This window comes from Ursus americanus, chromosome 17, assembly GCF_024610735.1.
Source record: "Ursus americanus isolate L20-20 chromosome 17, mUrsAme1.1.p, whole genome shotgun sequence".
Lineage (NCBI taxonomy): Eukaryota > Metazoa > Chordata > Mammalia > Carnivora > Ursidae > Ursus > Ursus americanus.
Window position 1 is genome coordinate 25,401,597 of NC_142143.1, and position 23,559 is coordinate 25,425,155.

The 23,559-nt window shown below is 35.7% G+C and overlaps 1 protein-coding gene across 4 annotated transcripts in view; it reads left to right on the forward strand.

The window, feature by feature from the left end:
- Positions 1–23,559, forward strand: part of CEP83 (centrosomal protein 83) — a 126,990-nt gene that overhangs the window by 60,401 nt on the left and 43,030 nt on the right. For all 4 annotated transcript variants that reach the window (XM_087868854.1, XM_087868853.1, XM_087868855.1 and 1 more), the window contains 2 exons: positions 14,660–14,911; positions 17,479–17,610. In XM_087868854.1, the coding sequence (XP_087724980.1) occupies positions 14,660–14,911; positions 17,479–17,610 (384 nt within the window). The remainder of the gene's footprint in view (positions 1–14,659; positions 14,912–17,478; positions 17,611–23,559) is intronic.

A 23,559-nucleotide genomic window follows, 5' to 3' on the forward strand; every position in this document is an offset into this window, starting at 1 on the left:
CAGTTTCTTTCCTATAGTTAGGAGTCTCTGATGGTTTGTCTCCTTCTCTGATTTCTTCCCGTTCCATTTTTTCCCCTACCTTCCCCTATGATCCTCTGTGCTGTTTCTTATATTCCTCATATACATGAACCCATATAATTGTCTTAGAGATTGACTTATTTAGCTCAGCATAGTACCATCCAGTTCTATCCACGTCAATGTAAATGGTATGATTTCATCCTTTTTGATGGCTGAGTAATATTCCATTGTATATTATTCATTCATCTGTTGATGGACATCTCCACTGTTTCCATAGTTTGGCTGTTGTGGACATTGCTGCTGTAAACATGGGGATGCAGGTGCCCCTTCGGATCACTACATTTATATCTTTAGGGTAAATACCTAATAGTGTAGTTGCTGGGTTGTAGGGTAGCTCTGTTTTCAGCTTTTTGAGGAACCTCTGGAGAGTGGCTGTACCAGCTTGAATTCCCACCAGCTGTGTAAGAGGGTTCCCCTTTTGCCACATCCACACCACCATTTGTTGTTTCCTGACTTACTAATTCTAGCCATTCTGACTGGTGTGAGGTGGTATCTCATTGTGGTTTTGATTTGTATTTTCCTGATGCCAAGTGATGCAGAGCATTTTTTTCATGTGTCTGTTGGCCATTTGGATGTCTTCTTTGGAGAAATGTCTGTCATGTCTTCTGCCCATTTCTTGATGGGATTGTTTGGTTTTTGAGTGTTGAGTTGGGAACTTCTTTATAGATCTTGGATACTAGCCCTTTATCTGATATGTCATTTGCAAATATCTTCTCCCATTCTGTAGGTTGTGTTTTGGTTTTGTTGACTGTTCCTTTGCTGTGTAAAAGCTTTTTATCTTGATGAAGTCCCAGTAGTTCTCATGTTTGCCTTTGTTTCCCTTGCTTTTGGAGACATTTCTAGCAAGAAGTTGCTGTGGCCAAGGTCAAAGAGCTTGCTGCCTGTGTTCTCCTCTAGGATTTTGATGGATTCCTGCCTCACATTTAGGTCTTTCATCCACTTTGAGTCTATTTTTGTGTATGGTGTAAGAAAATGGTCCAGTTTCATTCTTCTGCATGTGGCTGTCCAGTTTTCCCAACACAATTTGTTGAAGAGCCTGTCCTTTTTCCATTGGATATTCTTTCCTGCTTTGTCAAAGATTAGTTGACCATAGAGTGGAGGGTCCATTTCTGGATTCTCTATTCTGTCCCATTGATCTGTGTGTCTGTTTTTGTGCCAGTACCATACTGTCTTGCTGATTACAACTTTGTAATATAGCTTGAAGTCTGGCATTGTGATGCCACCGGTTTTGGTTTTCTTTTTCAACATTCCTCTGGCTCTTCGGGGTCTTTTCTGGTTCCATACAAATTTTAGGATTATTTGTTCCAGCTCTGTGAAAAAAGTTGATGGTATTTTGATAGGGATTGCAATCAGTGTGTAGATTGCTCTAAGTAGCATAGACATTTTCACAATATTTGTTTTTAATTAGTGAGCAAACTGTTTCATGACTGATATGTAAGACGCTGTATATGAGCATTGGAAATTTGAGTCCACTGGTAATACAGTACTAGAAAACTATAAATATAATAGCCTTTTTTATTAAAAACTTCATTACAACTTTAAGTGCTCTATTCACATACGATCTCTTGTTATAATAGTCACTGTGATGGAGCAGGACTGTATTATTTTATCCATTTAAAATGAAGACATTTGAAGCATAAGATAAACAACTTGCCCAAAGCCTCACAAAAAGTTGGCAGCCATGTTTACGGTAGAACTCAGGTACCTCAACTACCAGCCCAGAGTTTTTAGTATGCTGTGGCAATTTCAAATCATTGGTTATTTTAATTAGGAGCCACCCAACAACTGATTTTGTCAAGAGATCTGTCAGTTTATACTCCTTATGATGATGAATGTTTTTGAAACTGTTATCATGACAGTTAAGGGAATTACATTTAAAATTTTTCTTGTGAAAAATGAGAATGATAAAGATTACCAGCCTAAAATGTTGGTTTAGTGTATTAAAGAGTAACCACTGAGATTAAGGATACTGGTGTTTTATTTTATATTTTGCATTTAAAATCTAATGTTGATGTTTATCTGATAATGATTACTTGTATTCTCTAGTGTCTTAGTTCTGTTGTTTTTCTAAGGAATGAAACTTGCATCTGAAATCTGATGACTAATCTATTTTTCACCTATGAAAGACCAAATAATATTCATTAAAATTTTAAGGGGTCACTGGCATCATTAATTTTCCTAATTTAAATGTCTTATGGAGAAATCTGAAGATAAACAGCTAGCTAAGAAGCCATAATTAGTAGAGGCTAGAAAAGTAAAACTTTCTGATAAGACCAAAGTTCTTTTCTTTCTACTTCCTGATTATGCAGAAACAATATTAATTAGTGGATAATTGGGTATTTGTTCTTTCATTCCACCACTTATCTTTATACACCAATTTCTGTACACAAGAACAGTAGAACTTAGTGATATGATCGTGGATCATGAAACAGCAGTAAAACTTCAAAGAAAAGCCTACTGCTGCCATCTTCTAATTTTACAGTTTAAACTGGTATATATTACTTTTTACTAAAAATAATTGGCTTTTCTTGCATTAATGATTCACACCATACTTGTGCATTTTCACTTCTACAGATAAAATAACTGAATGGTCTTTAGTGTGTTCTTAAGTGAATTTTGGAAGATTTTGTTAGCGTTTTTATGAGAAGCACTCTAGTGATTCACATTTCCCTCATGATACTCTGAATTAAAAATATATGAAAGTAGATGTCTTTATCTTATAAGTAAGATAATGTCATGATTTCTCAATGCATTTGGCTATAAGAACATATTAAGTCTGGGACTTCACACAGATGAAATTCTGAAGTTGTATATATAGGCATTATTCAGAGTGGTACTGTTGTGTTTTCATTATGTTATTTGGTGTCTGATTTTATATTCTGCAAATAGTAATGAAGAACAATACAAAGAGTTTTAGGTATAGGTGATTATACTGGTCGACTGAACGAGTGCAAGAAGCAAGAGTAATTCAGTGGGGAAGTATGAAGATGTTGAGAGAGGTCAGTGAGCACTGTATCATATGAAAATACTTTAGAGTGACAACATATAATAACTGGTCTCTGAGATTATTCCGAATGGCTTTCCAAACTGAGCCGTACCTTGGTTTTGTTTTTTGTTTTTTTTTTTCCATAAGATTTTATTTGAGAGAAAGAGAGAACAAGTGGAGGGAGGGGCAGAAGGAGAAGCAGACTTCCTGACTCCCCACAGAGCAGGGAGCCCAACTCCAGTTTCGATCCCAGGACCCTGGGATCATGACCTGAGCTGAAGGCAGAAGCTTCACCGACTGAGCCACCCAGGCATCCCCCCCTTTAAAGATTTTATTTATTCGAGAGAGAGCAAGCGAGAGAGAGAGTGTGCACAATCGGGGTGAGAGGCTGAGAGAGAAGCAGAGTCCCAGCTGACACTCAGCTGACTCAGCCACCCAGGCACCCCTGTACCTTGGTTTTTATGGGGTTGGTGAGAAGCCAAAATTCCTATTGCAGGAAGGAGAACTTTTCTGGGTCCTTGTTACCACATGCTATTTTTTTCTTACAACACTGGTAGCACAAAACTGATAATCATTTACAAGTTTTGGTCTTTATCCTGACACACTTATCAGTAGACATTATGAAACCTCTTAAAACACTTCCTAATTTTGTCCTGGTATGTTCTGAAGCTCTAGGTGGCCCATATGGCTCCTTTATCGAAAATATTCCATGTTCTCTGACTTGCACCCTTCTCAGAGTACTATAAAACATATTACAATAGGCAAAAGTCTCCCAAATTAAAACTAAATTACCTCCCAGTGGGAATTCTCTGGGATGGATTTTGGCAAACCTTTTAAAAGGGCTCTGAAATCTTACTCATTAAAATTCTCTGTATGGGTGTGCCTGGGTGGCTCAGTCAGTTAAGCATCTACCTTTGGCTCAGCTGGGGTTCCTGGGCTCGAGCCCTGCTCAGCGGGAGTCTGCTTCTCCCTCTCCCTCTCCCTCTCCCTCTGAGACCCTCCCCCCTGCTCAAACTCTCACTTGCTCTCTCTTAAAAATGAATTTAAAAAATTTCTCTATATGGATACAGTTTAGACTATCTCAAAAACTAAACTTTTTATATGTGAAATTTAAAATGTTGAAGATGTTTATTTAATGTGATATTGAGAACTGAACTTCTGTGTGCCTCAGTGTCCTCATCTGTAAAATGGTAACAGTAGTATCTATCTTATGGATCTGTGAGATTTAATAAATTAGTATATGTAAAGTACTTATATAAGTACCTAGCACATAGTAAATATTCAATAAATGTTAGCACATACTCAAAAGTTTGGAGTATATGATCCTGTTGTTTAGCATTCTGGAGTCTTCAGTGTCAGGTCAGTACTTTAGATGATCTAAATAGTTCCAAGGCATCTCTCATTTCAGTTTCTGTGCCCCCCACCTTCATCTCACTTCCATCATTTGGACTGCTCTGCTTTTAGGTGCCCTGTGCCCTGTGCCCTGGCGGCATGTGTTTTATTATCCTTATTCTCTTGTTCAGTCTCAATACAATTCTTTTTAAGACACAGTGAACATCAGCTCATTTCCCAACAGTTCTTGTATTTCATTCCCTAATCTTCCCGTAACTGTGTCTGGGGGCAAGTACATAGTTCTGGGAATTGCTTTCTCCCTGTGACTATCTTTCTTTTACTAGGTGAAAATAAGGCTATAAGGAAAGGAAACTATAACATCCAAAATTAGATTAAAATGTGAGCTTTGTAAATAATTTAAGTGCCACTTTCTTCTAAATATAAACAAATGACAGTGTTTTTGTATTCTATCATTAATTTAGGAAAAATTAATTCTAATGCATGTAGGGGAAGAAGGGAAACTTAGAATAGTAGAAACATAAAAAAGATCAACTAACTTGATTTTAAAAACTGAGATCTGAGAACATGAAACTTCATGTGCAGAATATTTACCATAATAGCCTGACACATAGTAAATGTTCAAATTAATGGTGTTACTACTGTTAGTACCTGACAGCATTAATCATAGTACTAATTATTGTAATAAACATAGCAGATATTTTAAAATAGATTTCAGATTTGTAAATGACAAGCTGCAGAAGTTGAAGAAGTGAAATACATAGAGGTAAGACACAAATTAATACTTCGTTTATTGAGAGAATCACTTTATATATACTTATTTGAATTCTTTCAGCTGTGGGAGTTAGATAATCATTATTCCCATTTTATAAATGAGAAAACACTCATTTATGAAAAAACACTCATGAAGCACTGAGAGATTCGTCCAAGGTTATACAGATAGTAGGTGGTAGAACCATGATTCATACCATCTGGGAGTTTCTGTTTCTGGCCATGATGGAGTAATAGGGACTGAATTTTTCCTAAGGCCTTGACTAAAAACAGACAAAATATAGGAAACAGTGGTGTTCAGACACTGAAAAACAGGTAGTACGAAGTGCAGTGATCCTTGAAGGAAGGAAAACAAATGAAGTAAGCCGTACGATTGCCCCGTATTACGTCCATCAGAGTGGAAAGGCTTTACAATGCATGGTGCATTGAGAAGAAGACTCAGAAGGGCTTTACTTCAGTAGTAAAGCCAAATTAGCCCTACAGTAAAGGCTATTCTGGTTCTCCTTAACAAGTGTAAAAGCAAGATTTGAGGGGCGCCTGAGTGGCACAGCAGTTGCGTCTGCCTTCGGCTCAGGGCGTGATCCCGGCGTTCTGGGACTTATTTCAGTTAAACACTTTAGATCCATCCATGTTGTCGCAAATGGCAAGATTTCACTCTTTTTTACAGCTGAGTAATACATCATTGTATTTATACATAGCACATCATCTTTATCCATTCACCTATCAGTGGACACTTGGATTGCTTCAATAATTTGGCTGTTGTAAATAATGCTGCAGTAAACATAGGGTTGCATATATCTTTTCAAATTAGTGTTTTCATTTTCTTTGGGTAAATAACCAGTAGTGCCATTACTGGATTGTAGGGTAATTCTATTTTTAGCTTTTTGAGGAACCTCCATACTGTTTTCTACAGCAGGTGTACCAATTTGCATTCCCACTGACAGTGCAGGAGGGTTTCTTTTTTCCTACATCCTCGCCAACACTTGGTTCTTGTGTTTTTGATTTTAGCCATTCTGACAGGTGTGAGATGATATCTCATTGTAGTTTTGATTTTCATTTCCCTGATGAGTGATGTTGAGCATCTTTTCATATGTCTGTTGGCCATCTGTATGTCTTCTTTGGAGAAATATCTGTTCATGCCTTCTGCCCATTTTTAACTGAATTATTTGTGGGTTTTTTGGTGCTGCATTGTATAAGTTCTTTGTACATTTTGGATACCAAACCTTTAACAGGTAAGTCATTGGCAAACATTTCTCCCATTGTGTAGGTTGCCTTTTAGTTTTGTTGTTTCCTTAGCTGTGTAGAAGCTTTTATTTTGATGAAGTCCCAATAGTTTATTTTTGCTTTTGTTTCCCTTGCCTCAGGAGACAAATCTAGAAAAATGTTGCTACAGCAGATGTCAGAGAAATTATTGCTTGTGTTCTCTTATAGGATTTTTATGGTTTCAGGTCTCACATTTAGGTCTTTAATCCAGTTCGAGTTTATTTTTGTGCGTGGTATAAGAAAGTGGTCCAGTTTCATTGTTTTGCATATTAGCTTTCTAGTTTTCCCAACACCGTTCATTGAAGAGACTGTCTTTTTCTTATTGCATATTCTTTCCTCCTTTGTTGAAGATTAATTGACCATATCATCATTGGTTTATTTCTGGGCTGTCTATTCTGTTCTCTTAATCTGTGTGTCTGTTTTTTGTGCTAGTACCATACTATTTTGATTACTACAGCTTTGTAATATATCTTGAAATCTGGGATTGGGATCTCTTCCTTTTTGTTCTTTTTTTCCGGATTGCTTTGGCTATTCAGGATCTTTTGTGGTTCCATAAATTTTTTAAGATTATTTGTTCTAGTTTGGTGAAAAATGCTGTTGGTATTTTGATAGGGATTGCATGAAATCTGTAGATGGCTATGGGTAGTATCAACATTTTAACAATGTTTGTTCTCCCAATCCATGAGTGGAATAAAGACTATTTTTTAAAAAGTGACTGGGCATGCAGAGAAGCAGGAGAATTCATTTCATAATGAAGAAACAATCAACAGGAACAGACCTGTAAATTACAGAATTAGTAGACAGTCATTAAACCATATAAATATACTCCATAAGCTCAAAAAATTAAAGGAAACCTTGAACATAATGAGACACATGGAACACAGTTTTAAGAAAAGATTCTTGTGATAAAAAATACAGCTAACCCTTGAACAACATGGGTTGGAACTCCGCAGATACACTTATAAGCAGATTTTCTTTTCGATAAATAAAGTACAATACTATAAATATATTCTTGTAATTTTCTCAACATTTTTTTTCTCTAGGTTGCTTTATTGTAAAAATACAGTATATATACATATGACTTACAAAATATGTCAGTTGACTGTCTCATTGATGAGGTTTCTGGTCAACAGTAGGCTATTAGTGGTAGTTAAGTTTCGGGGGGAGGTGGCAAAAATTATACATGGATTTTTGACTGAACAGGGGGGTTGGTGCCCCTACCTCCTGCTTTGTTCAAGGGTCAACAATCTAAGTGGAAAATACACTATAAATGGATTAGACACTGCAGAAGAGAAAATAATTGCTAAATTGAAGATTTTGCAATAGGAACGATCCAAGATGGAATATAGAGAGAAAAAGGATAGGAAAAAAATGATTATAACACATAGCAGGACGTCAGATAATTCAATTCTAAAATGAGAAGGGAAGAACAGAAAAAATATTTGAGGAAATAATGGCTAAATTTTTTAGATTTCATGAAAACTATAAATCCACAGATCTGAAACTCTCAATGACACGCACAGAAAACACAAAACTCTTTTTTAGATTTCATGAAAACTATAAATCCACAGATCTGAAACTCTCAATGACACGCACAGAAAACACAAAACACAAAAGGGCACATAGATTCATATTAGTTAAAACTAGTGATAAAGAATAAATCTTTAAAAGCACCCAGAAGACTTCTACTGACAGGAACATGGAGTAAAAAAGACAATAGATGCTAACACTGAGATGACAGAGATATTATTAGAATTATATGACAAAGATTTCAAAGCAGCCATGGTAAAAATGTTTTAATATGCAATTACAAACATGAAACAAATGGAAAAAATAGACAATGCAAAGAATCAGAAATTTTAGAAAAATATGATGGCCATTGAAACCCCCCCTTCCCAAAACAAAACAAAAAACAAACCCTCAGTTGTTGGGCTTAACAGCAGAACGGAGGCGATAGAGGAAAGAATCTGTGAACTTGAAGATAGACCATTAGAAATTACCCAATCTTAACAAGCTACAGAAAATGGATAAAGAAATTAGCACAGAGAGCTATAGGTACCTGTGGACTATCACAAAAGATCTAAGATTTTTGTGTTTGAAAGGATAAGAGAGGGCAGTGTTGAAAAAGTACTTAAAGAAATAAAGGCTGATAACTCTCCAGGTTTGAAAAACCCAAACATAGATTCAAGAAGCTAAGTGAATATCAAAATAGAATAAAGCAAAAGTAATCTACCTAAGAAACATCATATTCAAACTTATAAAAACTATAGGGAAAAAGATCTGGAAAGCAGTAAGAGGTATAATACTTAACTTATAGGGGGAAAACAATTCTAAGACATTTCTCATCAGAAACCATAGAGCCAGAACAAAGTGCCATGACATTATCAAATGCTGAAAGGAAAGAAGTATCAGCTCCTAATTTTCCAGCAAAAACATCCTTCAGGAATGAAGACTAAATCAAGACATTCTTAGAATAAGGAAAACTAAGACAATCTGTTACCAATAGTTTCAAAAGAATGCCTATGGGAAAATCTCTAAACAGAAAGAAAAAAGAATGAACCTCAAAACATCAAGAAGGCTAAAAGAACACAGTAATCAAAACTCTGAGTATATACAAGTATATACAATAGATATTCCTTTCCTGAGTGACTTTTCTAAATTTTGTTTGATGGTTAAAGCAAACATAATGCTGTGTTATGTGATTTTAAGTGTATATAGTAGAAGTAATTAAGACAATTATAAACAAGGGCAAAAGGATGTAAAGAGAGGCAAAGTTTCTAACTATTACTTGAACTAGTAAAATGAACCCAATAGACTGTGATAAGGTATGTATATATAATGCCTGGAGCAACAATTAAGAAAGCTGTACAAAGAGATACACTCAGAACATTAGAGGTAAATCAAAAGGGAATCTTAAAAAAATGTTTAAGGAGCCCATAAGAAGGCAGGAAAAAGAAAACAAACTTAGAACAAGAAATAGGAAAAGAAATGAAAAACTTAAGCCATAACATGTTCATAGTGACAATAAAGGTAAGTGGTATAAATATAACAAAAGAGATTTACAGAGTTGATTTTATTTATTTGTTTTTTAGAGATCTTATTTAGAGAGAGAGTGAGCAAGTGGGCAGAGGGGCAGAGGGAGAGGAAGAAAGAATCCCCAACACAGGGCTTGATCCCACGACCATGAGATCATGACCTGAGCCAAAATCAAGAGTTGGACGCTTAACCCACTGAGCCACCCAGACACCCCTGCAGAGCTGATTTTAAAAATGAAAGACCCAACTGTATGCTGTCTATGGGAAACTTCAAATATAACAATATAGGTAGTAAGTCAAAGGATAGAAAAAAGATAATGTCTTGTAAATATTAAAGGAAGTCAAAATGGCTGTATTAATATCAGATAAAGTAGTGTTCAGAGCAAAGAAAAATACCAGAGGTAGAAGATTATATAATGATAAAAAATGTCAGTCCATCATGAAGATAGGAATACTAAATATGTATGAACCAAGCAGAACTGCAAGGTATGTGAAGCAAAAACTGATAGAACTAAAAAGAGACATAGATGAATCCTTAATTATTGTTGGAGATTTGGCACACTTGTTTCAACAATTGATAGAAAAATTAGAAAATCAGGAAGGATCTAGAACTCAACAACACCATTAACCAGAAGAATCTAATTGACATTTATAGAACACTCTACCCAACAAGAGCACCTAAACCTATTTATTCCAAGTAGCTACTGAATATATACCAAAACAGGCTATATCCTGGGCCATAAAATAAACCTTTACAGATTTATAAAAATTGAGATAGGGGCGCCTGGGTGGCACAGCGGTTAAGCGTCTGCCTTCGGCTCAGGGCGTGATCCCGGCGTTACGGGATCGAGCCCCACATCAGGCTCCTCTGCTATGAGCCTGCTTCTTCCTCTCCCACTCCCCCTGCTTGTGTTCCCTCTCTCGCTGGCTGTCTCTATCTCTGTCAAATAAATAAAATCTTAAAAAAAAAATTGAAATTATACAGAGTGAGTTCTCTAACCACAATAGAATCAAACTAGAAATTAATATCAGAAAGATAGTAGGGAAATCCTCAGACAGTTGGAAATGAAATGAGTCACTTCAAATAATTCATGAGTCCAAGAGGAAATTTCAATGAAAACATATTAATCAAAAATTTTTTTAATTCAGTAGCCTGAATGGAAATAAAACGTATTAAAATATTCAGGATGCAGCTAAGAAAAGTATCAAATCAGTAATCTAAGCTCCCACCTTAAGAACCTAGAAAAAGAGGATCAAAATAAACACAAAGTAAGTAGAGGAAATAAGAGCAGAAACAATGAAATTGAAAACAGAAAGACAATAGGGAAAATCAGTGAAGCAAAGAGCTGTTCTTTGAAAGGATTAATAAAATTGACAAACCTTCTAGCAAGACTGCCAAAAAAGAGGGAAGACACAGATTACCTATATCAGGAATGAAACAGACATCAAAAGGGTAATAAGGAAATCTAGTGAACAATTCTACCCAAACTTGTCATAGATGAAATGGATCAAAAGGCAGATACTACTGTAACTCACCCCATATGAAATAAATCATGTGGATAGCCGTATAACTATTAAGAAAACTGAATTCATATTGAAAAACTCATCAAAAGAATGGTGTCACTGGAGAATTCTATGAAGTGTTTAAAGAGAAATGAAAACCAGTTCTATACAATGTCTTGCAGAAAATAGGGATGTTACAGGTGGGGAAACTGGACAAAGGGTACACAGAAACTCTTTAAATTATTTTTTTACAATTGCATGTGAACCTACCATCATCGAAAAGTAAAGTTTAATTAAAAAAAATAGAGGCACCTAGGTGGCGTAGTCGGTTAAGCGTCTGACTCTCGGTTTCGGCTCAGGTCGTGATCTCAGGGGTCATGAGATCGAGCCTACATTGGCCTCCACGCTCAGGTGGAGTCTGCTTGAGATTCTCTCTCCCTCTCTGTCTGCCTCTCCTGCTTGTGCGCTTGCACGCGCGCGCTCTCTCCCAAATCTTAAAAGTAAGCAGAAAAAAGTTACTTTCTATAGACGAACAAAGAATGACAACAGACTTCCTTTTGGAAATAATATAAGCCCAAAGACAGTAGAGAAATATCTTTAAAATATTAAAAGCTTGTTAACAACGACAAAAACTTAGGCTGTTTGATTCCAGAGCCTGTACTCTTAACCATTTCTCTGCTGCATCCTAAAGAAAATAAAAACAGAGATGGATGGAGCAATTACATATACCACTTTCTCCTTTTGTGTGTCTGGGGAGTTAGAATAGTATGACCATCCTTTGAACAGAAGATAAAGAACAACTATTCCTAGTCCTGCATTTGTTTCTTGTTTCTGTTGTTTCCTTTACTTCAACAATCTTTTAAAAGTAAAATTGGTTAATACATCATGTTTCCTGTCAAATGAGCTTATATTCTAGAAGAGAATAAAGTAAATGTAGAGGTAACTGTAATACAGGCAATTTTGGATAAATGTCATAAAATAGAAATTCAGACAAAGCCTTTGGGAAATTTAGAGTAAGGATTGAGAGTACAACAAATTACAGGCATCAAGGACGATTGCGGGTGAATCTGATTGAGAGTGGAGGAAGAGGGAAGAGCTGAGGATGCATCCGAGAGCTGTGTCCTGATGACTGGGACGAGAGCAGGGTCATAGTAGTGGTTAAATAGAAGTTCTTGGGTAGCACAGGTTTTGTGATTATTTGCTTGTCTGCTAGGTTCGGTAATGTATCCTTACTACCTAGAACAGTACTGGGTACATAAGTACTCAGTCAATATTTGTTACATGAATGAGTAAACAAATAGAGAAATTTAGAAGGCAGTGATCACCAGATTTTGTAGGAGTGATTTGATAGTGAGCTCTAGTTTGGGAGTTACAAATGTGGGATCTAATCCTAATTAGCCAGCTCTGACCATAGTTTCAGCTACCACTTCAGCTGTCACACAGATGGCTCTCAAAACTACTGGAGAGAGCAATAATATAGGAAGCATGCTGATAAAGAACATTAGCTGTCTGACCCCATATGTAAAATGAAGAGGACAAGAGAAATGATTGTTAGTAAATGCAATTTTATGTCTGGTGCACTCAGCACTTGGTCCATCGTACTCAGTAAAGGACACCATCGTCTGAACTTGAGTTACACATGGGCTCCTGACCTAGATGAGCCACCACACCTCTAATATAGCGCACAAAAACTGTGTTAGAGTTATCTCATGCAAAAAGCTAAATGGCACTGGAGGAGATAATGCTAAGTGAAATAAGTCAAGCAGAGAAAGACGATCATCATATGATTTCTCTCATCTATGGAACATAAGAACTAGGATGATCGGTAGGGGAAGAAAGGGATAAAGAAAGGGGGGGTAATCAGAAGGGGGAATGAAGCATGAGAGACTATGGACTATGAGAAACAAACTGAGGGCTTCAGAGGGGAGGGGGGTGGAGGAATGGGATAGACTGGTGATGGGTAGTAAGGAGGGCACGTATTGCATGGTGCACTGAGTGTTATACGCAACTAATGAATCACAGAACTTTACATCAGAAACCAGGGATGTACTGTATGGTGACTAACATAATATAATAAAAAAACATTAAAGTAAAAATAAAAAAAGCTAAATGGTATTTTAAAGATATCCAGCCCAAGACCTTCATTTTAATTGGTGCCAAAGTGAAAAAGTAACTTGCAGAAAGTCACACAGCTAGCCAAAGGAAAGAGAATATGGAGGGGGGAAAAGGTAGTCAGGGACCACACCTGGAGCTAATGTTTACATGTGAAGAATGGGAGGGAAAATAGGAGACAGACACTAATTAGTTGGGCTTGACACTGACTTTTATAGCTGCCTTTTTACAATGAATTTTATTTTCTGGGAAAAAATATTTGCCTGCTATAGATAGCTCTTCCTGCATTTCCCATGACATCTTTATTTCAACATGTCTAAAACCAAATTGGAATCACTACATGTTAAAACTGAAAATGATTTTTGAGGGCTTCCAGTCGAAACCCTCATTTTACAGATGAGGAAAACAGATTCTGTGCTGGGGTGGAGGTCTCACCCTTCTTAGATTCATTTATAGCAACGTGAGCCATCATTCATCTCTTGGCTCACTTTTGCTTAGGTTGCAGAGCATTACTTAAAGTCCTTTTGGCTTAGAGTGATCCTTCTAAGCTCATCCTGGCTAGTTGTTAAGAGCAGTGGGTTGGTTTGTTTTGTTTTGTTTCCCATTTTTCTTTTCTTTTTATTTTTTTCTTCAAAAGCTGAATCCTTTAAGTGGAATCATATGAAGAAACCCCTTATATAAAAAGAGTCTAATAAGAGGAGCTGCTCTGGTTAGCTAAGATGTGGTGGTGGTTGGGGAGATCAGGAAAGAGAAAGGATGAGTTTTACCCCCATAACTTGGCCCTCTCATTCCTGGAGGTGAGGGTCCTCCAGGGTGCCCCTGAGGTTAGGAAGCAGTTTGAAACTCACTGATTTGGAGGCCTGTGGGATCCGGCAGTGGTGGTTGGCACTAATGAGAAGGTTGCTAATGTTTCTGCTCATCAAGTTCCCCCGTGACTTCCACATACCCTGGAGTAATGATTTTTTAGTTCTTTCTTTAATCTAAGAAGTAAGAATGAGGCCATCAGTACAACTAGGGTCTTAATAAACTCCCAGCTATCATTTAAAAACTCTTTCATCAGTCACATTTGTAGTTATTTACGCAGACAAGCAGCTTTTTTTGTGAATTAAGTGACTTGGAAGAGATAATTTTATTAGTATAGACATAGCCCAAGAATTATTGTCACATGAGGAAAAGCTTAGCAGCAATCAGCATATTGATCTTGGGTGAACCCCTGTGATGTTCTGATGAATTGTAAAATACTTGACACATTTTTAATTGTTTTTATAGTAGTATTTATAATTTTGAATTTTAGTCAGCAACTGATGAAGCCCTGTTCTAGACAACATGGGGAAATAGAAGGAAAATAGGCCAAGGTCCTTGCCCTCACATTTGAGTCATGCTGAGTGCAGAATGAAGAACGTGACATTTTAGGTTTTTTTCCTTTGTACTTGATTTCACCACCTGCGCCTTCTTTTTTATATTGTGTAATTTTTAATTTTAATTTACTGACTTGTAAAGCATATCATGACTGAAAATTCAGTAATTTAAGGTTTCATGCTTTCTTTCAAATTATTATTAGATTGCAAGCCTGGAGAAAGATAAAGAAGAACTTCATAATCAACAGCTTAAGGTTGATCCCGGAAAAGACAGCAAACGAATTGAGCAACTTGTTCGAGAGAAACTCCATTTGTCTCAGAAATTAAAAAGTTTAGAGGCTGAAGTAGCAGAATTAAGGGCTGAAAAAGAGAATTCTGGTGCTCAGGTAGAAAATGTCCAAAGAACTCAGGTGCGGCAGTTGGCTGAGATGCAGGCTACAGTCAGATCCCTGGAGGTAAGATTTTAATTGCTTCCCGGTAGAGTATGGCATGCTTTTTTAAAAGTGCAATTGACAAGCCTTTGATTTTTAGAGCATAAATGTATGCTCACCAATCTAATGCTGACGCATTTGTAGAGTCCCAAGAGTATATATTCTTCTTGTAAAGAAGAAAGCTATTGATTCATAAGCAATAGCTATGCTACCACATTTACAAAGGAATTATTTAGTCTTTGGGAGTCAAAACACCTAGTTGAAATGAATTAACCCTTGAAATGCCAGAAAATAGAATATGCCACATTTTCAAAATTTGAGTTTCTGAGGATTAAAAGGCCCCTAAACCAGAAAGAACAGTTTCTTCCTAGATAGTTATTTCCTTACATGGGATTCAAGATATTAAAATCATAAGTCCTGTTTAAATAAAAATACCATACTAAGATATAAAATGTCTTAGGACAGCTTCTTGCTGGAGTGATACAGTTCAAATTGGTCATAATGTATATAAGTCTTTAGTGAAATATTTCCCTGAGTTCATTAGAGAAAGATAAGAGCTGGCAGAGGTAGGCTGGTACTCCTAGAGGTATTCTTCTCTGAAAGTTCTTGGTTTTCATTGTTGGAGAGGAAATCCTTTTTCTTCATCCTCCTAGGTTCACAGGTTGGAGGTTGTGAATTAAACTGAAAAAAGATAAACGAGAAAAGGTATTTATTCCTGTATGTGTACAGGAGTTCATAGAAAAATGTGGCTCCAGGTGGTAGGTAGAATTTGGGGCTTACATACCACCTTAATAGGGAAAGAAGAGGGGAGAAAGGGCACTTATGGGAACACAAATGACTTTAGGAAAGATAAATGGACCTTTAGGAAAATAGATGGGAGATATGACCATTTTGTGACAATGTGTAGGTGATTTCTTATCCTGGTACTGATTTCTCCCTTGATAGGAGTCAGTCTTCCCTGGCTATGAATCCCCAGGGGAGGGGATTTATAATTCTTTTTGGAGGCTCTGCTTTTTGGCAGCTAAGAGGAGTTCAGGGAAAAACCTTTTCCTGCGTCTCTTGATTATCAAATGCCTTCAGCTCAAAATAATTTTTATGCCACTGTGGCATATTCTGGATCCCTTAACTATCTCGTTTAGGTGTGCTTACTTTTTCTGGTTCTTAGTGCTTAACATGTAACAGATATACCAGTTTAATTGTTTTGATTTATCTTGAGCAATCCAGAGAGAGAGAGAGAGAGAGAGAGAGAGTGTGTGTGTGTGTGTGTTAGAATAGTTGTGAAATGATTAGAATTGTAGGGAAATTAGCACCTAGCAAAATAATGATTTTTTTTTTTGTTTTTTTTTTTTGTTTGTTTGTTTAGCCAACAAACTGGCTACAGGGAGCACATTGATATGTTTTGAAGAGTAAAAGTCACCTTTTTATTTTTTGGATGAAGCCTCTGACAGTATTTACTGGTGTCCTGAACTAAAGTTGTATCACTGGACCTTAGACATGAGGCAGTTCGGAATGGTACTATTATGTTGCTACCCTTCCATCCTTAATGTATTTATAGTGACAGAATAAGTGGGATGATTGCAATTGAATATAGCATATGATCCCAATGCAAAGCTTTTCATTGAGGTCATTTAGAGTGATGATTTTCAGGACAAGTTGAATGATTACAAAAGATGGGAGGTTCATTTGTGACATTTTCAAAAGAGCCTGTAGTTAATTTTATCTTTTGTCAGATGAAATGATGAAAAGAAGCATTTCTTTCTTTGATTTTTTTGGCTGTCATTGTGCCCAAAGAGTATCATTTTATATGTGAGGAAAATAGTTTTTTTCTGAATTATTTGTTGAATATACTCTTATCATATTTAAGATATATAGGAAATGAGATCTTACAAAACTGTGAAGCTTATTCTTAAATGTCAAACATTTTAATTTCAACTATTTTGAGTAGAAATATTTTTAAAAAGCATTTAGTTTTCACTTTCTAATGAAAGAGTACTATGAGTGTTACCAACCAGAAATTTTGTTGACAATTTACAGACTTAAGAATCTTTATGATATGATAAGTTCAAGAGCTATTGAGCTCTTTTTGTTCACGTTCCCAGAAGCTCCAGATTAGTTGAGGATTTTGAATTTTTAAATCTCGTTTTTATTTTTTAATCTGCCTAGATTTTCAGTTCTCACCACTTCACATGAACACTTTACTTTCTAATATACTTTTATATTTCTGTTATGCATTGAAATCCCCAGAAATGTTTGTTCGAATTGTGTCAACAATAAGAGTAAATAGGTATCGAGTGAGTACATTAGGTACTCCCTTTCATGAGAGAAGTGTATGTGTTTTATTTTGTTGGTGGCTGTTGATATGTCGTTTGTCCAGAGACTGTTGTTCCACATTTCCTGGAGCAAATATCTTTCATTTGAATTCCACCAGTTACTTTGAGAAAACTCTTGTTGCTTTGGTACATGTTAATATTGTTGAGGTTTTGAATAATTCGGGGTAGTATGATTATACATATATTTAAAAATAGTGCTTATTTTACTTTTATATAATTATAAAAATTATGAATAAATTTAAAAATATTTTCTAATAAAAGGCTGAAAAACAGTCAGCTAAACTACAGGCTGAACGCTTGGAAAAAGAACTACAATCAAGCAGTGAACAAAATACTGTTCTCATCAGTAAATTGCATAAAGCTGAGCGGGAAGTAAATACGTTGACCAGTGAAGTAAGTCATCTTAACATTTGTTTCATTCTTTAGAATGCTTGATACTGCATAATGACACAATAATTTTGTATTCAAATTGTTTACTCCTCTATATTGAAATCTTTTTTATCCTATCATTCTGCCTTCCAAGTACATGTAGAATCTGACCAATTTTTACTAACTTTACTGTGACTACTCTTGTCCAAGCCATGATTTCTCTAGGTTCAATTTTTACAGTAGCCTCCTAACTCTCTACCTCCTCAGCTCTGCATGATCTGGCCTCTTCAGTCTTTCCAGAGCCATTACAGTCCATTTTCCCTCCTGTTCATTTTGCTCCAGCCTTACTGGCCTTCTTCTCACTCTTGCTTACTTCTCTCCTAGGGCCTTTGCACTTGCCTGCTGACGTGGTCTTCCCTCGGATGCATATAGCTTGCTTTCTTACCTCTTTCAGACATTGTATTATCAGAGAGGCCTTCCTTGTCTTCACTTTGTGAAATATCATCTTCCCTCTTCCTGCCTTACTGTCTGTCTTCTTTACCTGCTTTATTCTTCTTCATAGCTCTTAACAGCGTTTGATACATTTATATTTGTCTATTTTTTGTCTCTCCTCTTCTCTCCCACCCCGTTTTCCTTCAACCAAATACAAGCTTTAAGAACGGGGACATTGCTTTTATTACCTCCATCTCCTGGAACAGTGCTGACGCACATCAGGGACTCTATAAATACTTGTTAAATGGGTAAATTAATAACAGCAGCGTGGTCTGCATTTGTGTTATTTTTATCTTATTTACTTTTTTTAAAAAAAATTTATTTATTTTAGCGAGAGAGAGAGAGAGAAGGAGGAGGGAGGGGCAGAGGGAGAGAGAGAATCTCAAGCAGACTCCCTGCTGAGCACGAAGCCCGACACAGGGCTCAATCCCAGGACCCCCAAGATCATGATCTGGGTTGAAATCAAGAGCTGTCCACTTAACCGGCCACCCAGGTGCCCCTGTTATTTTTAAAAGAATATATATAATGGTTTTCACATCTTTTATATACCAAGTTTTCTCAGGAACTTACAGTTTTTCCCCTCACATGCTGTCTATATAAGGAATCTGGTAACCAGAAATAGGATAACAATGATAAAAGTATTTTGTAGAAAACTGTAGTGAATAACAATATTAGTTCTGGAGTCAAGACAGACTAGATTCAAACTCCATTTCTTTTCCTTACTAGCTATATGACCTTGAGCAATTTACTTTCTCTCCGAAAATTATAGTGTTTTTCTTTATAATACAAAACTAATATCTACCTTCTAGATTATGGCAAAATTAAATGCAATATTATGCATAAAGTACTTTGCATAAGGTCTAGTAGATAATTACCCAAATATTAGCTATTATTAATGGTAGTGCTTGGGGGTATCTTCAAGATCTTGGAAATAAGTTTGGTTTCTGAATCAGTGAAATCAATTATTTTCCATCAGAGCAGAGTTACATAAAATTACCTTGAAAAACAAAGTGGCTCCCAGACCAGAGGGAACTTACTGTAGCCTAGTAGAAATGAACTTATCTAAAGGAATAAGGTAGTCATCATAAATTCCTTGGCCAAGAAATTACGTGAGAGGACTTAGGCAGTGTTTAGTCAATAGAATGTAAGTATTCTGTCCCATTGAAGAGATAATTCTTACTGTGGGAAGGAATACACCAATCTGTTTTAAATGGTGGGCATGAAACTATCAATTCATTTCATTCCATTTGTTCTGACTATATGATCACCAAACAACTTTCTGTTATTTGACTTTCCATGTAATTTTGTCTGTAGGGAGAGAATGCACACTGGTCCTTCAGACTTAAAGTGTTCTATTTTCTATTACAGTTTTTTTTCTCACAGTTCTGATTTTATAGACCAATCTTTGTAAACTTTATTAATGTGAGTCTAGCCTTGAGGGCAGTGATTTCTGTGTCCAAAAGACCATAAGCCATAATACTATATGTATTAGATGCCACTGTAGGGAGATAGTCTACCCAGTTTTTTTCCATGGCAAACACATACTCTTTTATGTTTGCAGATTCTGTCTCTAGTGACATTTAAAATTTTTGTTTGAATTTTTATACTTTACAGTTTGCAAAGTGGCTTTGTAGCCAGTGTATCATTTAATTCATTAGACATGGCTGACACTAGAAAGAATAAGTGAAAATTAGGCAAGAAGATTTTTAATTGTTGAAATACTTTAATCAAGTGTCTTCCATTCTAGCTTATAGGTTGAGACTAAGATGTATTTAGAGATTAAAAACTGTCATTTTGGTGGAGGTGATGAAGTACAATAGAAAAGTCCATGGACTTTGAATCAGATAAATCTGTCTTTTGATCCTGACTCATTTATCTCACTCATTACCTGTGTGACTTCTGATTTGCTTAACTTTTAAGTGGTAACAATGCCTATCTCTTACAGGATTTTTCTAAGATTAAAGATGGTACTGAATGCAGTAAATAGTAGCCTATGATGAAAATAATGGCAATGATTTTGCACTAGTGATGTCCTTAAATGAGAAAATGATATACATAAAGAACATGGAACTTTGAGCACATTGACTGTTCTGTTCCTCACTGTATCAATAACTGTGTGTGTAGAACTTTAAGTAAGTTTCCTCATAGATGAAATGAAACATTGTTCTAGCTCATCCCTAGGAACTCATCCAGCCTAAGATTGTATAAATCCTACTAGAAAATAAATTAATAATATAATTGCTTCCTGATTAACTTAAGTAGATTATTTATACATTCAAATGTATACATATTGAGAGAGATATATTGAGTTCCTATGATGATAGAGTATACAAAGAAATAGAGAATACAAAGAAGTAAATTCAGGAGGTTCTCTCATGCCTTTCTTCCAGTTCTGGTATTGCTAAGAGTTACCTTATTTTAAGGGCACACTTGCATTTTTTGCATATAAATGGCATATTAAAAACCACCCTTCAGCTTTAGACAAACCAAGTTTTCATTTGGAATCATGCATATAGAAAGATTTCATCGGGAGGATAAATTTTAAAATGATATTTCAAACATGATTGTCACAGTTTTCTTTGCAACTTGAAATTTTCATCAATATTTTGCAACTCTAGCAAATGGTTGTTTGCAATGCAAAGGAGCACCTGGGGTATATTTGTCTAAGTTATTCAAATTTGTAAATGTTTGTCAGGTTTTTGAACAGAATTATGTCAGTGTGATCCCAGTGTCTTGGATTAAAAAATATTACCAAAAATGGCCTTGAAGATACTTCACATTCAATAAGATAAATTCTAGTTACCTCAGGATGTGTTTGATCTTTAAAACTCCAATAAAATATGCAGTATAAGGAAGTCATCCCACACAGTTATCCTTATGAGCTACATTAATGCGGTCATACCGTCTCAGACCTTTGAAAAAGATAAGAGTTTAAGTACTGTCTCTTTGAAATTTGTGTCAAGAGCTTCTTGAGTAATACATTTTTTCAACTATATTTATCTTTGTTGCTTACATATATCGTTTTCTTGAATGTCTGTGTATTTGTGTATGTGTAATTTAATAGATTCTGAACGCTTGTTAAATGGCTAATATTGCCATTTCTTAAAGTTAGCACTAGGTAGTACTTTTTGGATACTTGGCTTCTGTTATGTCAGAAGCATAAAGCAAATTGGCAACATGAAGGCCAAAATGGAAAATGCATTGTGAAAAGAAACAAAAGAAAAACAGGGTACCTTGGCCCAGGGGAGCTTCAGAAGACACTGAATCTCTTGAAATTATATGCAACATTTTCACATTATACATTTTGTTTAGGAAATGATCTCTAGTTTCCTAGGAATATTGAGGCCTGATCACAAAAAGGTGAAGAACCAGGGATCTAAAGTCAGAAAGAGAAGTTTATTGTGACTAGTTGGGATTTGGTTCAGATTACTTACAGAAAGTGCTACTGTTTGTCATAGCTCAGTAATACAATTCATATAAGCTTTTCATTTTTAATAAATCCTTTTAATACATTTTTAGGAAGTTAACGATTACTATTAGTATAAGCGCATTCATTATTTTAGGATTATAGAAATGTGGCACTAAAGGAAAACTGAAACTCCTATTGGTGCATAGATGAGTAAATTCAAATGCAGCGAGGACAAATACGTTGAGCATATACCACTAGTTTAATAATAAAAGTAGGCCTAAAGTCAGACTTCACTTGTTTGACTTCCTGTCTACTGTTCTTTCGGTTTCAATAATTATAGTTTAGTTGAAAAATATTTTCTCAGGGTGAAATGAATTAAGAAATAGGTTTTTATATATTTCATAGTTCTTGTTGAAATCAATCAAGTTTTTGCAAAATAAGATGGCTATAATTTTCCATCTCATATTTAGAGAAGCTACAGTGTGGTTTGTTAATTAACTGCTATGTCGTTCTTAACCTGTTACAGCTAGTATATAATAGCAGGTTATAATTTCATTTGTTATAGAAATTGAATTTTCATTGTAGTTGTATTTTTTCAAAATTTTAAAACATTTATAGTTTAAATTCTGTCTGTCCATGAAATTATAATGTAGTAGAGCCCAATCCACAGAAAATGTAAGTTGTTAAAATAAATAAAATTTCTTAGCTGCTTTCTTGTAAACATTGTTCTGTGAGACTTGCTTTCAGAAACATTTAAAACTGCAACGCTGATGTCAGCACAAGGTACTCATTTTTTGTAATGTCATTTAAAAATCTCTAAGTTTATTTGGAAGCAAAGCATGCATCCTGAATGTGGTTAGCAGTACAAAGGCAGCACAGTACTTGCTTTTCTGTTTTTCTTTTTTTTAAGTGAGGATTTTGACAAAATCATTCCTTACAGTGTTTTTAAGACCTTTCATAGATGGAATCTCTTTTGGTAAGACACTTCTGTTTCTCATCCTTCCCCTCTTTGGCTCTAGGAGCTCTTTCTCATTTGTTTCTAACTCCCATCTTCAGTTTTTATAGATTTCTATTGCACTCAAGTGTATTATCCTCTATCCTCCTGTTCCCACCATCTTACATTTTACATATTTGGCTTATGTATATTTGTGGTTTTCTACTCTGATTTCATAGTTTTATGCATTAGTAGGTCAGAGTACAGGTTTATCTAATTTTTATATCTGTATTGGTTAAATCCTCATTATAGGATTAACTGTAGGACTAACTGTAGAAGCACCTTACCAAAGGGAAAAGATATGGAACATATTAGAGGATAGCGCAGATAATTGGAGGAATTAAGCTTTCTTGTTTGCTTCTGTAATCCCAGCTCCTAAAACCGTGCTAGGACACATAATAGATACTCAATAAATATTTATCCAATGAATGAATACTACTCATGAACGAGAATCATTCAACTTTCAAAAGGGATGTCTCAGAGAAAACTAAAAATTGGTATGTGATTGGTTAATTATATGAAAAATATTGACAATTATTTCCATTCATTCAGGGCTTTCAAAGAATCAGGTTTGGGCAGTAAAATTTTAAATTGGATTTATATGTTTTATACTCATTCTTCCCACTGCCACCACATCCATAACACACACACACACACACACACACACACCAAATTTCAATTGATTCTTCCTTCTTGCCCACTTTGTCAATCCTTTGCCTCTTAATTTGCCTCTTTCCTTCAGGGTTTTTTTTTTAATTTTTTTTATTATATTATGTTAGTCACTGTACAGTACATCCCTGGTTTCTGATGTAAAGTTCTATGATTCATTAGTTGCATATAACACCCAGTGCACCATGCAATACGTGACCTCCTTACTACCCATCACCAGTCTATCCCATTCCCCCACCCCCTCCCCTCTGAAGCCCTCAGTTTGTTTCTCAGAGTCCATAGTTACCTTCAGTTTCTTAAACCTAATTTGCAATTAGAGTTAATTTTCTGAAACAAAGTTGATTGTGTCACCTTCAATAGCTAACAGGATACGCAGCCCTTTTGTACGGCATATAAAGTTTATTCTCTG